The sequence below is a fragment of the Salmo salar genome, chromosome 04 (assembly GCF_965601325.2).
Source record: "Salmo salar chromosome 04, fSalSal1, whole genome shotgun sequence".
NCBI classification, from domain to species: domain Eukaryota; kingdom Metazoa; phylum Chordata; class Actinopteri; order Salmoniformes; family Salmonidae; genus Salmo; species Salmo salar.
The window spans coordinates 56724636-56736611 of record NC_138294.1 but is presented as its reverse complement, the minus strand read 5'-3'; the positions used below and the strand labels follow the sequence as shown (position 1 = coordinate 56736611).

At 40.5% G+C, this 11976-nt stretch overlaps 1 protein-coding gene across 1 annotated transcript; it reads right to left on the bottom strand.

Moving 5' to 3' along the window:
* Positions 1-862: 862 nt before the first annotated feature.
* On the bottom strand, positions 863-11684 carry ercc6l (excision repair cross-complementation group 6-like). The gene is made up of 3 exons (XM_014196961.3): positions 11532-11684; positions 9442-9483; positions 863-4880 (listed from the first exon to the last, which is right to left on the bottom strand). Exons 1-3 carry the CDS (start codon positions 11579-11581, stop codon positions 1106-1108), a joined length of 3867 nt encoding a protein of 1288 aa, XP_014052436.2. The 5' UTR covers positions 11582-11684; the 3' UTR covers positions 863-1105.
* Positions 11685-11976: the final 292 nt, after the last annotated feature.

Sequence of the window (11976 nt, the reverse complement as noted above, 5' to 3'; positions counted from 1 at the left end):
GAGCAGACACATGCACATTTGTGGCCTGCTAGAGGTCATTTTGCAGGGCTCTGGCAGTGCTTCTCCTGCTCCTCCTTGCACAAAAGCGGAGGTAGCGGTCCTGCTGCTGGGTTGTTGCCCTCCTACGGCCTCCTCCACATCTCCTGATGTACTGGCCCGTCTCCTGGTAGTGCCTCCATGCTCTGGACACTACGCTGACAGACACAGCAAACCTTCAGCAAACAGCTCGCATTGATGTGCCATCCTGGATGAGCTGCACTACCTGAGCCACTTGTGTGGGTTGTAGACTCCGTCTCATGCTACCACTAGAGTGAAAGCACTGCCAGCATTCAAAAGTGACCAAAACATCAGCCAGGAAGCATAGGAACTGAGAAGTGGTCTGTGGTCACCACCTGCTGAACCACTCCTTTATTGGGGGTGTCTTGCTAATTGCCTATAATTTCCACCTGTTGTCTATTCCATTTGCACAACAGCATGTGAAATTTATTGTCAATCAGTGTTGCTTCCTAAGTGGACAGTTTGATTTCACAGAAGTGTGATTGACTTGGAGTTACATTGTGTTGTTTAAGTGTTCCCTTTATTTTTATGAGCAGTGTATATATAAATAAAATGACATTGCTCGTTCTAATATTGCTTAACTTATTGGAAGCCGAACATGCTGTTTTATGGTGTGATATGGTCATCATTATACAATATATGGCTCAGATAAGAGCTCCATTAATAAGAGTATGTAGCGTCACAAAACATACACATCAAACCAAAATAGCGAGCACTAAATGCAATGACATTTTCCTTTGACTATTTAATGGGCTGAGTAATGATTGAAACCTCCACAGTGCACAAAATGAAACATCAAAACAAATTAGATTTTTACATGTTTTACTTGCATTTATGAATTATATACACATTACAAAAGCATGCAAAAATACAATTTAGAAAATAATTCATCCAAAAATACATTTGTTCTAACTAGCCTATTATTGTAACCATTTGTGTTTCAACAGTTTTACAAGACAAACCTTCAAAAAGACACCCCTATCAGTGAGTGATACATTGTGTGTACATGTAGATGACAGCAATGAGTTCCCCCCCCTTCAGAAATATTTCACTTTTTTCCCCCCTCACCGAGCCGACGGTACAATTGAATTGTCATTAACTGAATTTCAGGATCACCACTTTTAATGTCAATTGCTTTCAAAAAGAAGTTCAAGGCATCATCAAGTTTCCCCTCAGAGAAAGATTGTTTTCCATTTTCCACATGGTTTTCATAGATCTTTTCTTCAGTCATAGCTGAGGAATCACTGTTGTTGTTGACACATTCCACAGTCTGTAATGTGGCATCTTTTCCACTGGCACATTGATCCATTCTTTCACTAGAAGCAAGTTCATGATCACCGGTAGATTCCTCCAAAGAACTTTCTTCCTCCTCTCCCATTTCGGATTCTTCAACATGCATTGGCTCACTTGCACCTTCCTCACTTTCCTCTTCGTTCTCAGTGTTTAAGGTTTCCCCTGTGGGTTCCTCTTCCATGAGAGACTCATGAAATCCAGTCACCTCACTTGCCTCACAAGATCCAGTCACCTCACAAGATCCAGTCACCTCACTTTCCTCACTTGCATCATCAGTGTGCACCTGTAAAACCTCAGCTTCCATGTCCTCATCAAGGTCCTCTACATGCTCAATCACAGAATCCACAAAGGAACGTCTTGAGGCCACAGAGGTGTTCACTCCAAAGCTATTTCTGGTTTTAAAGGAAATGGATCCAGATTTAACTGATTTTGGTGTGGAGGACCCAATACCATGGAATTCTTCATCCAATTTCTTGTTCATCAAATGAGGCCTCTCATCTTCGTCAATGTCATCCTCCTCACTATTGTAAATTAAAGCTTCCCTTTTCTTTTTCTTGAAAGTAATGAATGAGTTATCTACAGTGCCATCTGCTTCAGAAACAGGGGAATTGACATGAACATCTGCTCCATTCTGTTCAACAGCTCCAGTCACAGAAGGCTTGTCATCTGCATTTAAGCTGACATCAATCTCTAGCTGGAAACCAGAAATTCCCACGATGGACTCGGATTCCTCCTCTGGAAACATATCACTAGCGCTGTCCTCTAACTGTAGATTGAAATTTCCTTCAAAAGACTGAAGTTCATCAACTTTGGAGGATGTTTCTGCATGACTTTCTAGGCTCTTGTTGGACATCTGTAGTAGCATAGAAAGTCTTTGATTCTTCTGGGATTTGACAGGTGAGATCTTTTGGTCCATTGTCAAGTCTTGGTGAAGTGACAAGTTCTGCCATTGTGGGGAACCATTGCCATTTGGCTGGTTGTCTTGTTCAACTTCAGAGGTAACATATCCTATGGCAACAACATCCTCTTTCGCTTCTGATGACACATCCAAAATCTCTTGAGTGGAAGTGTAAATTGGCTCACCATCCAATAACACCTCAAGAGACTCATCTATGGGACAAAGATGGTTGCTCTTTATGAACTGTTCCTCAGTCGCAAATGTCACAGTGGGCTCTGTAATCTCAATGCTTTCATCTACAGCTAGATCAATGAATTTGTTACTCAGATTGTGGATATCTTCCTCGTCACTAGACCCAGAATGGGTAAGATCCACCAACACAGGAGAGTTGAAGTTGAGGTTATGGCTAGGATAGGAGGGGCTGGGCTTTTCATCATTTGGCTTCTTCTTAGTTGACCCCATTGTATTGTGTTGAGGGGGTTTCCGCAGATGTACCGGCTCGGTGTTTGACTCAATGCTCTCAGCAAGCTGCTGTTGCAACTCAGACTCCGCCTTCATCAGCTCCTGAGCTTTCTGCACCCTGTTCTCTATGTACTTGTGAGCTTCCTGATCCTCAGGGTCATCTTCGTTGTTTTCTACTTCATGCGAGAACATGAGGTCATGATCAGATATTCCAAACATCTCCATGGAGTGAAGGTAAGCGATGTGTTCATCCAATTTAGGATCTGTGAGTCTTTGTCTCGAATGCAGTGACTGCAGCTGCAGCTGTGTTGATGAAGATCGAGTGTCTTGTAGTGTGAAGAGTTCTTTCAGGTCTTGTTTGCTGAAGTACCGGAATGGATTTTTCTTGTCCCCGGTGGTCTGTCTGATCAAGGAGTCTTTGAACACCTGCCGTCTGTAGATCTTCTCCTCCACTGTGCCACAAGTGATCAGTCTGTAGATGACAACGTTCTCCATTTGTCCAATGCGGTAGGCCCGGTCAACAGCCTGGGCATCAGTGGCTGGATTCCAGCTGGGGTCAAAAATAACTACTCGATTTGCTGCTGTCAATGTGATGCCAACTCCTCCCACTTGGGTGGTTAGGAGAAAGACTGAGTATTGCTTGTTGGTCTGGAACATTTGGATGCGCCGCTCTCTTTCTGTGAGGTGTGTTACTGTGCCATCAAGTCTCACAATCTTGAAACACTTGTTCACTAGAACCCGTTCAAGAATGTCCAACATCTTCCTTGACTGAGAGAAAACAAGTGTGCGATGGCCTTCTTCCTTAAGCCTCTCCAAAAGTGCAATGAGAAACATCAGCTTTCCAGATTCTGATATTAACGTTTTATCAGATATGTTGTCGATTCTGTGTGCAGCAGATTCATTTTCATCATCACGATAGTTTGCACTTGTTCCTTCTTCTAGGCCTAACTGAGCGACAGCCCTGGCAGAGAGAAGTCTTGGGTGGTCACACAATTTCTTCAGGATATTCAGTTCAGCCAACGGTGACCTGGTGGTCATGAGCAGCTCCTTGATGTTATCTAGGGATAAGAACTGATTATAGATTTCCTCCTGAACTGAGCTCAAGTACGTCCAGATGATTAGGTCATTCTTCCTGGTGAGGTTTGGCATTTCTGCACCACCACCACTTGGGACTTTGTTTTCAAGGTCCTTCTCACAGGCTTTCACACGGTTTTCTGTTTTTCTCTGTACTTCTGCCTTTGTCCTCCTTAGGAAGTATGGATTTATGATGGCCATGAGGTTCTCCGACATCTTGAGCCCCAGGGCTTTCTCACCTGGGGTGGCATCCTTCTCTCTTGCACGGGTGATGGGACTTTCATACTCTGTTTTGAAGGTTTTAGAAGTACCAAGAAGCGCCCCTTGACAAGCAAAATCAAAAAGAGCCCACATTTCTCTCAGGTTATTCTGTACAGGGGTGCCTGTAAGAAGTACACGATTCCTGGCAGGAATCGCATGTGCACTTTTGGCTGTCTTGGTTGAGGAGGTTTTGATCTTGTGTGCCTCATCTAGGATTACATAATCCCATTTGAATTCTCTACCATTGTAAGACGAGAGAAGTTCCCAGTTAGTGATCAGCATTTGGTATGTAGTGATGATGACACCACCTCTTCTTTGAATCTTCTCCAAGTTCCTGTTGCGTTCCACTTTGCTTGTGCCATGAAACTCTTTGACTCTCATTCCAGGAGTCCATTTGGCAAATTCCTTGGTCCAGTTCTTGATGAGTGAGGTTGGCATGATGAGCAGGGTATGCTTTACCAAGTCAGCATCATACATACCAGAGAGAAACGATATGACCTGAATTGTCTTCCCTAAGCCCATGTCATCAGCTAGGATTCCTCCTTGACGACCATCTCTGTGGAGACCATACAAAAAAGCAACCCCCTCTTGCTGATGATCATACAGTTTGTCATACATTTCTTTGAAAAGCATTAGACCACTGTTGTTGACATTGACAAAATCTTCATCCTCACTCTCTGAGCCTTGCTGTGTCATCTCTTTTATAGCCTCCTGAAGTTTCTTTATCCTGCTCCGAAGTTTATCACTAGGGTGGATGTCATGGGCCAGCTTGAACAGTTCCAATGATTTTGACATATTTCCTTGTCTGGCAGCATCTTTTCCATCCTTGATGTACCTTTAAAAGAAAGAAAACACTTGTAAATGTGTTTAACAAAAAGTAATAGAATTAGACAAGTCAGTAATCTATATCATAATAGTATATCTCGTGTATGATGCCGCTGTTGAAAAACAGCGCAAAAAGCATTTCTACGCAGCAGTTATAAAATCTTGGTATGAAAGAATGTATGACAAAATGTCTGCAGTGCAGACATTTCCATCTCGTCATTAAGACCAGTTTCCACTTCTCAGCCTAGAGCCGGAATGATATACCGTAAATTACTGACGTTGTCTTCCTCTTACCCAAGCAAAATTGTTTCGATCTGTAATTTTTGTTGATTATGCTAAAGGAGGTTCTTGCTGGTTTGTTTGCTCAAAAACATTATTTCGTCACCAGTAGCCTTGTGCATTATATTGATTCCTGCTATGAAAGTGTCTGCCTGTCTAAGGCTGAATTAGAATTTACATTGAAATCGCAATAGACATGTAATATCTATATAGCAAGAGATTCAAATTCCATGCAATATTTTGAAACACCGCCAAGCCATGTGTGATAGTTTACTCCGTATGTCAGCCCTCTCTTGCGGCTGCTTCCCACACACACCAAGCCCCACCCCCTGTCAATCAAGCAGCACAGTTCCTTCTCCTTGCTATTAGATTCACTATAAATCTGCATGCTGTTAGGTCAAATGCAGTCAAAATATTGTTCCAAACAAGAACAATGCTGCATTCCACCTAGCTTCTTAATATAAATCATTCCATTAGAATGATACCAACAGTTCACCCAAGTGTTTTGATCTATATCGCAAATAAAAATCTCAATATATTTTTCCCTTATCATGCCGGTCCCTGTTCTGTCAAGGGGGTAGTACACATCGTTGTACGAGATCTTCAGTTTCTTGGCAAGTTCTCACATGGATTATCCTTCATTTCTCAGAACAATAATACACTGACGATGTTCCAGAAGAAAGGTCTTTGTTTCTAGCCATTTTGAGCCTGTAATCAAACCCCAAAATGCTGATGCTCCAGATACTCAACTAGTCTAAAGGCAGCCAATTTTATTGCTTCTTTAAAATCAGGACAACAGTTTTCAGCTGTGCTAACATAATTGCAAAAGGGGTGTCTAATGATCAATTAGCCTTTTAAAATTATAAACTTGGATAAGCGCCATTGGAACACAGGAGTGATGGTTGCTGATAAATGGGCATCTGTACGCCTATGTAGATATTTCATAAAAATAAAAAGACGTTTCCAGCTACAATAGTCATTTACAACATTAACAATGTCTACACTGTATTTCTGATCAATTTGATGTTACTTTAAAATGATTTTTTTTTGTTACTTTTCTTTCAAAAACAAGGACATTTCTAAGTGACCCCAAACTTCTGAACGGTAGTGTATAACCATAATAAGCCATTTAGCAGATACTTTCATCCAAAGCAACTTAGTCATGCGTGCATAGATTTTACCCATGGGTGGTCCCAGGAATCAAACCCACCATCCTGGCCTTGCAAGCGCCATGCTCTTCCAACTGAGCTACAGAGGACCACTATCTTGTTGCTTAAAAAAATGTCCAATACAGCCATTTTTATCTCAATATCAAATAAATTCTGCTAGGACTGTCTGGGTTTGGTTTGAGTGAGGAGGGGAAAACTGAAACCTAGCCTCTATTGGCAGAGAGGTTTAGAACGTTTTCTTATTTGTCTGTTAACTAATTTACCGCCGGGTGATATCACCAGGCAGACCAGTACTCCATCCCACCAAAACAGGCTGAAATGTCAGGTGGTGTACTACACTAAAATTGCATTATCATATTTTTCACAGTATTATTCCAACCTCGGGAAATGCATATAAAATACAGGAAACTCACATTTGACTGCACTGGGCATTTAACAATGCCTTTTCTCTCTGTACCTGACTTGTTGCCCCTACCATAGGCCCCTAGTTTACTACAAAATCTTCACCACTGAGGTGGTATGAAGAACACCGATGTGAAAAACATTAGTGATTAGTAAAAAAGTGGAATTAGCAGTTTGCCCTCAAAATAAGTCTGCCACTGAAACGGATGCAAACAGATACAAATAGTGGAATCATGCCACAATTGGGCTCACTAGAAAACGCTAAACAAGGTCAGAATGTCGTTACATAATTAATGCACTAATTTTACAATAAAGACATGCAAAATGTATTAACTGTAACCAATTTAAGGGCTCCTGAGTGGCGCAGCGGTCTAAGGCACTGCATCTCAGTGCAAGAGGCATCACTACAGTCCCTGGTTCAAATCCAGGGTGTATCACATCCGGCCGTGAATGGGAGTCCCATAGGGCGGTGCACAATTGGTCCAGCGTCGTCCAAGTTTGGCCGTCATTGTAAATAAGAATTTGTTCTGAACTGACTTGCCTAGTAAAATAAAATTCATTTTTTGAGATGTGTGGCAAGCAAAAATACTAATTATAGCATAATAAATGAAGTTGTACCCTTTGTAATAATACTAAACCTTAGTACAACATCTAGAGACCTCACCAACAAATGTTTTCCTTTTGGTATTGAAGCGAACGGCAGGGAATAGAACCCAAGTCACTGGTGTGAAAGGCAAACACCCTCCACATCGCACCAATAGGGTTGACATACTTGGTGGGAATAGTAACGTGGCTCAGAATTGTCCCATTATCCCAACTGTTACACCAAGAAGATTTAACGACCGCTAGTTAAGTAAACTGCCATTTTCGGCCTCATACTAACACATTGTGTTGAGCAACAAAGGAGCTGATTGGAATGGCAGTTTCAGCCAAAATGGCTGCTGCGGCTTCTGCTACCTAGCATGAGGACGAAAATTACAGTTTTTTGAAGAAACAGACAGCGGTGGTTTGAGATGTCTGTCTTGCCGGTTCATTTTGTGTAGATTATTTCACTCAGCATTTCCTGTTCGTCTGTGCTTTGAATGCATAACAGTTTTCTATGCCACATATTTCAAACAAATCACGTTTCGATTTTGCACATGCGCTGTGTACTGTCAAATGGAAAGAACAACCTGCCAATGGAAAGGAACTTCCCTAAAAATCAGTCAAGAGACGAAGAAGAGGCAAAGCAAACTCCCACTACCATACAAAGGCTTTGACAGGTGAAGCAAGCACACATTTTCTTCAGGAATTGTGCATATTCTATTTTAGTCATTTATATATGCCCTATAAAACCCCATAGATTATCACCCAAATTCAGTTTGATTTTTACCAGGTTTGGCATTTTTCATAGTTTTTTTTCAGATTCACTCTTAATTTCATTTAACAATAACAAAAGTGGATGTTCTAAGTACACAATAAGTATTTAACCACATCAGAAGACCACTTGAGGTATGGAAAAATCTTTCAAAAAATTATTAAGGACGGTGTAGTTCCCTTTAATTCAACTGTGCACCTAGCAAGAGACCATTGCGTTACTAGCAGTGTTTCTGTACTGCACAAATGCGCACTCAATTGATACAAATCATGATATTCTGCCAGGTAGGCCTACTTTGCAGTCAACATTTAATTGGGAAGGTTTTGGTGGACAACCTTTAGAAATTACTGTTTCAGCATGGGTTTCTGCATCACAGATTTTATAGGGCCCTATATTTATCTTACTTTAGAAGTGTTTACTTTAGGCTGACTATTAGCATATATTTAGTTGCTGTGTCCAATAAATTGAATGTCCCAATCAACTTAAAATATCTACAAAATAAGTTTTGCGATGACACAATCCAAAAGGCTACAGCTAACATTTTTTCCTTTTACTGTTTGCAATTCAGAAATTATTATTTTGATTCCCATGATTTGATTCACCATGATTGAAACGAACCCCAACTACTACAATGGCAAAGTGAATCATTAGGTTTGTCAAAAAGAATCGATTCATATAAATTAAATAATTGTTTTACTATTTTCAGAAATGTGAAGCGGGGCATCCGTTTTACAGTAAATTCACTGTATATAGTCTAAACTGTAAAATGTATTGAATTCTCACTGTGGACATATTGGAGGACTGCATAATTGCAAAGGGGCATTCTTATATGCATTATACCATATGGAACATTCATTCAATGCATATAAAAGGCTCACTAGAGAGGTGATTTCCCATAGACAAAGTAAGAGCTACGACACCAATACGTGTAAACTCTTCAGAATTGTGTTCTGTGGGTGTCACTGAGTAGACTGACTCAATTTCATGGATCCACAATCCATAGGTAAGGCTATACAGTGCAATATGAATGTTCAATAGATATAAATTAATAGACTGATTAGAGGTGATTTTCCACAGTCATAGTCCCAAAATAAAGCGCTACTACTAGGCTAATATTATTTAACTTTTCAGAATTGTGTTCTGCGGGTGTAACCGAGGAGACAGTGATACCCCATTTCATAGATCCACAATCCATAGGTAAGGCTGTGTGTACAGTGCAATATGAATGTTCAATACATATAATAGGCTGACTGGTGAGTTCCCCACACTCAAAGTCCCGCAATAAGAGCTACAACGGTAATATGTGTAAACTCTTAAGAATTGTGTTCTAAAGACATGAACATGATAATCATCCTCCCACATACCTCTGGTAGGTCTCCATCTCCTCGGTGTCCATTGACAATGACCTATAAAATAAACATAATATTATTAGTTGGGATGGGCATCTTTCCCTTTCAAGATGATTGGATACTTATCTAGATACATGGGCCCCGATACAGGAACAATACATTTTAGTGCGATGTAGTTTTATTTGAGAATGAATCGATGTGATTCGATGCACTAACATTTATTTCAGAAACATTACTTTTCCATCCTAAATTAAATAGGCTGCTGATGAAGCTCATGATCTGGGTCTCTGTCTGAGCTGACTGTGTATGTGTGTGTAAATGATATACATCTATGGTACATGTACTGTGTGTAAATGATGTATACTATGTAATAGGCACCTGATCTGCGCCATAGGGGAAACTAGGCACCTACCACCCCACTACAAGATTGGGGGGGTGGCAATGTAGCCTTCGGTTATGAAATCATGATCACCCACTAATTCACTTGTCATTTTTGCAGATTAAGTGTTTGTCATGTATCAATATTTATCCTTTACAAATTAGCTATGATATAGCCAATTAATATAGAGCACTGCTTTGGATTTCAACCCCATCTCAAAATCGAATAGTTTTGACCGTTTGGAAGTTTAGTGACCTTTCCTCGTTATGAAATTATCAACTTTACCCTGTATATCTAAAAATGACTATACACTGATTGTTTAAAGCAAAACTACCAACATGATTCTGAAAGTGAACAATCGAAAACAATATATTGGAATCCTTGTTCAGCAGATATAGCCAGATGAGCACCTCGTCTCTGGTAGCTTACTTTTATTCCGGTAAAACACAAATTTTCAACTGCGCATTGATAACAATAACCTAGCTAGCAAGTTTCATAAAGTGTCACTCAAAGAATAAAGCCTCATATCGCGCAAGCCATTTGAATGCAGATGAGCAAGATCCGGAACAGGCGGGCTATCTCGCGTTGATATTCCCTTAGGGTTGTTCGACATGCAAAATGACTTGTAGATCAATGACTGTCAACACAGTTATATTATTTTAGTGAAGGAGAGGTCGCATCAGTTCTCGAAAAATGTAGAGGTATTTTCGGAAAGTAATAGGAGTGAAACATTTTAGTGAATCGGCGATTCGTAAAGTTTGAATCTATTTTCTGACCAATGTTTGCGACATTTGGATCTGTTTGGGGCCCGCGGACAAATGCAGTATCTTAAACGTTTCAATCGGGGACCGATGCACGTCACTGAATCATTACAACCCAACACCTTACTATACCCTGCACTAGGGTTGTACAGTCTTTCTTTGTTGAGTAAGACACAGCAGTCTGGAAAACGTACCTCAATCCAGGAATAAGAAATGTGTTGTACTCAGAATTGTGCCATTTCCCCAACTGTACACCGAGAAGATTTAATGACTTATTTTTTGGGGGGGGGGAAACAACAGTTTCCATCCTCATACTAGCTGGGGTTGAACAAGAAAGGAGCCAAAACGGCTGCTGTGGCTTCTACCTAGAATAAGGACAAAGAGGTCAGTTTTCCAGAATAAACATTCTAGCAGTCATCCAATCTTCCCGGTGACACAGTTGGGATAAATGGGAAAATTCGGAGTACAACACATCTCGTCCCTGGATTAATGCATGTTTTCTGAGCCATACTCAGTTGTGCCGGGTTAGCAGTGTTTTACTTAAGCTACACAGGAAGCCTGTCTAACCCCAGTGCAGCTGTAAACAAGTGGGTCGGACATGCTGGCAAATAGGTGGGTTGGTCAGCTTTACAGTTCTATCCGGATATTTGACCTATAGTGTAAGAAAGATGATTTAGCTATAGCTAACGTTGTTAGCTACTGACTTTGCCTCTTCCTCCTTGGCTAACGTATATAGCTAGCTAAGCAGCTAACATTTACGTTACAAACCATTTGGCCGTACTGAATTATTCAATACTTAAGTTAAACCAAAAAGTTAATTATCTAGTAACAACTACAGTAACTAACAAGTTAGCAACATAATTTCTAGTGAGGGTGAACTTCTCTAGCTAGCTAACATTGCATTGGCCGGGATCCTAAACATGCAGTAGTTAGCATTCAGCAGGCTTTTTTCTTTAGAAACTTACTTCTCCAATTTCTCCGACATCTTCGCAATTAGGTGTTTTGAGTTGTCCATTGTCTTGCCTGTTGGTTTTGTTTGGATTATTTAATTTGTGTTGCATTGGGACTCGCCTGTGCTTCGCTTTGACTGCGCAACGCCAACGAATCTCCCCGCCACATATTTCAAAAGAACGATTTCGATTTTGCACATGCGCGGTGTATTATCAAATGGAACATATTTTAAGTGGGAGGAACCAGCCAATGTAAAGGAATTTCTCAATGAAAAATCACAGTCAAAAGGTAGGTTTCCATCCAGTTGTCGAATGATTTTCATGCGAATATTCTAGAAGCTGCATATAGAAAATATGCCAATATTTCCATTAGTGGTGTTTCCACCAAATAAAAACCAGTGCCTGATGACGTAGTGCACACAATTTAACAATTTTCGCTTAAAATTTCATTTACCAAAAA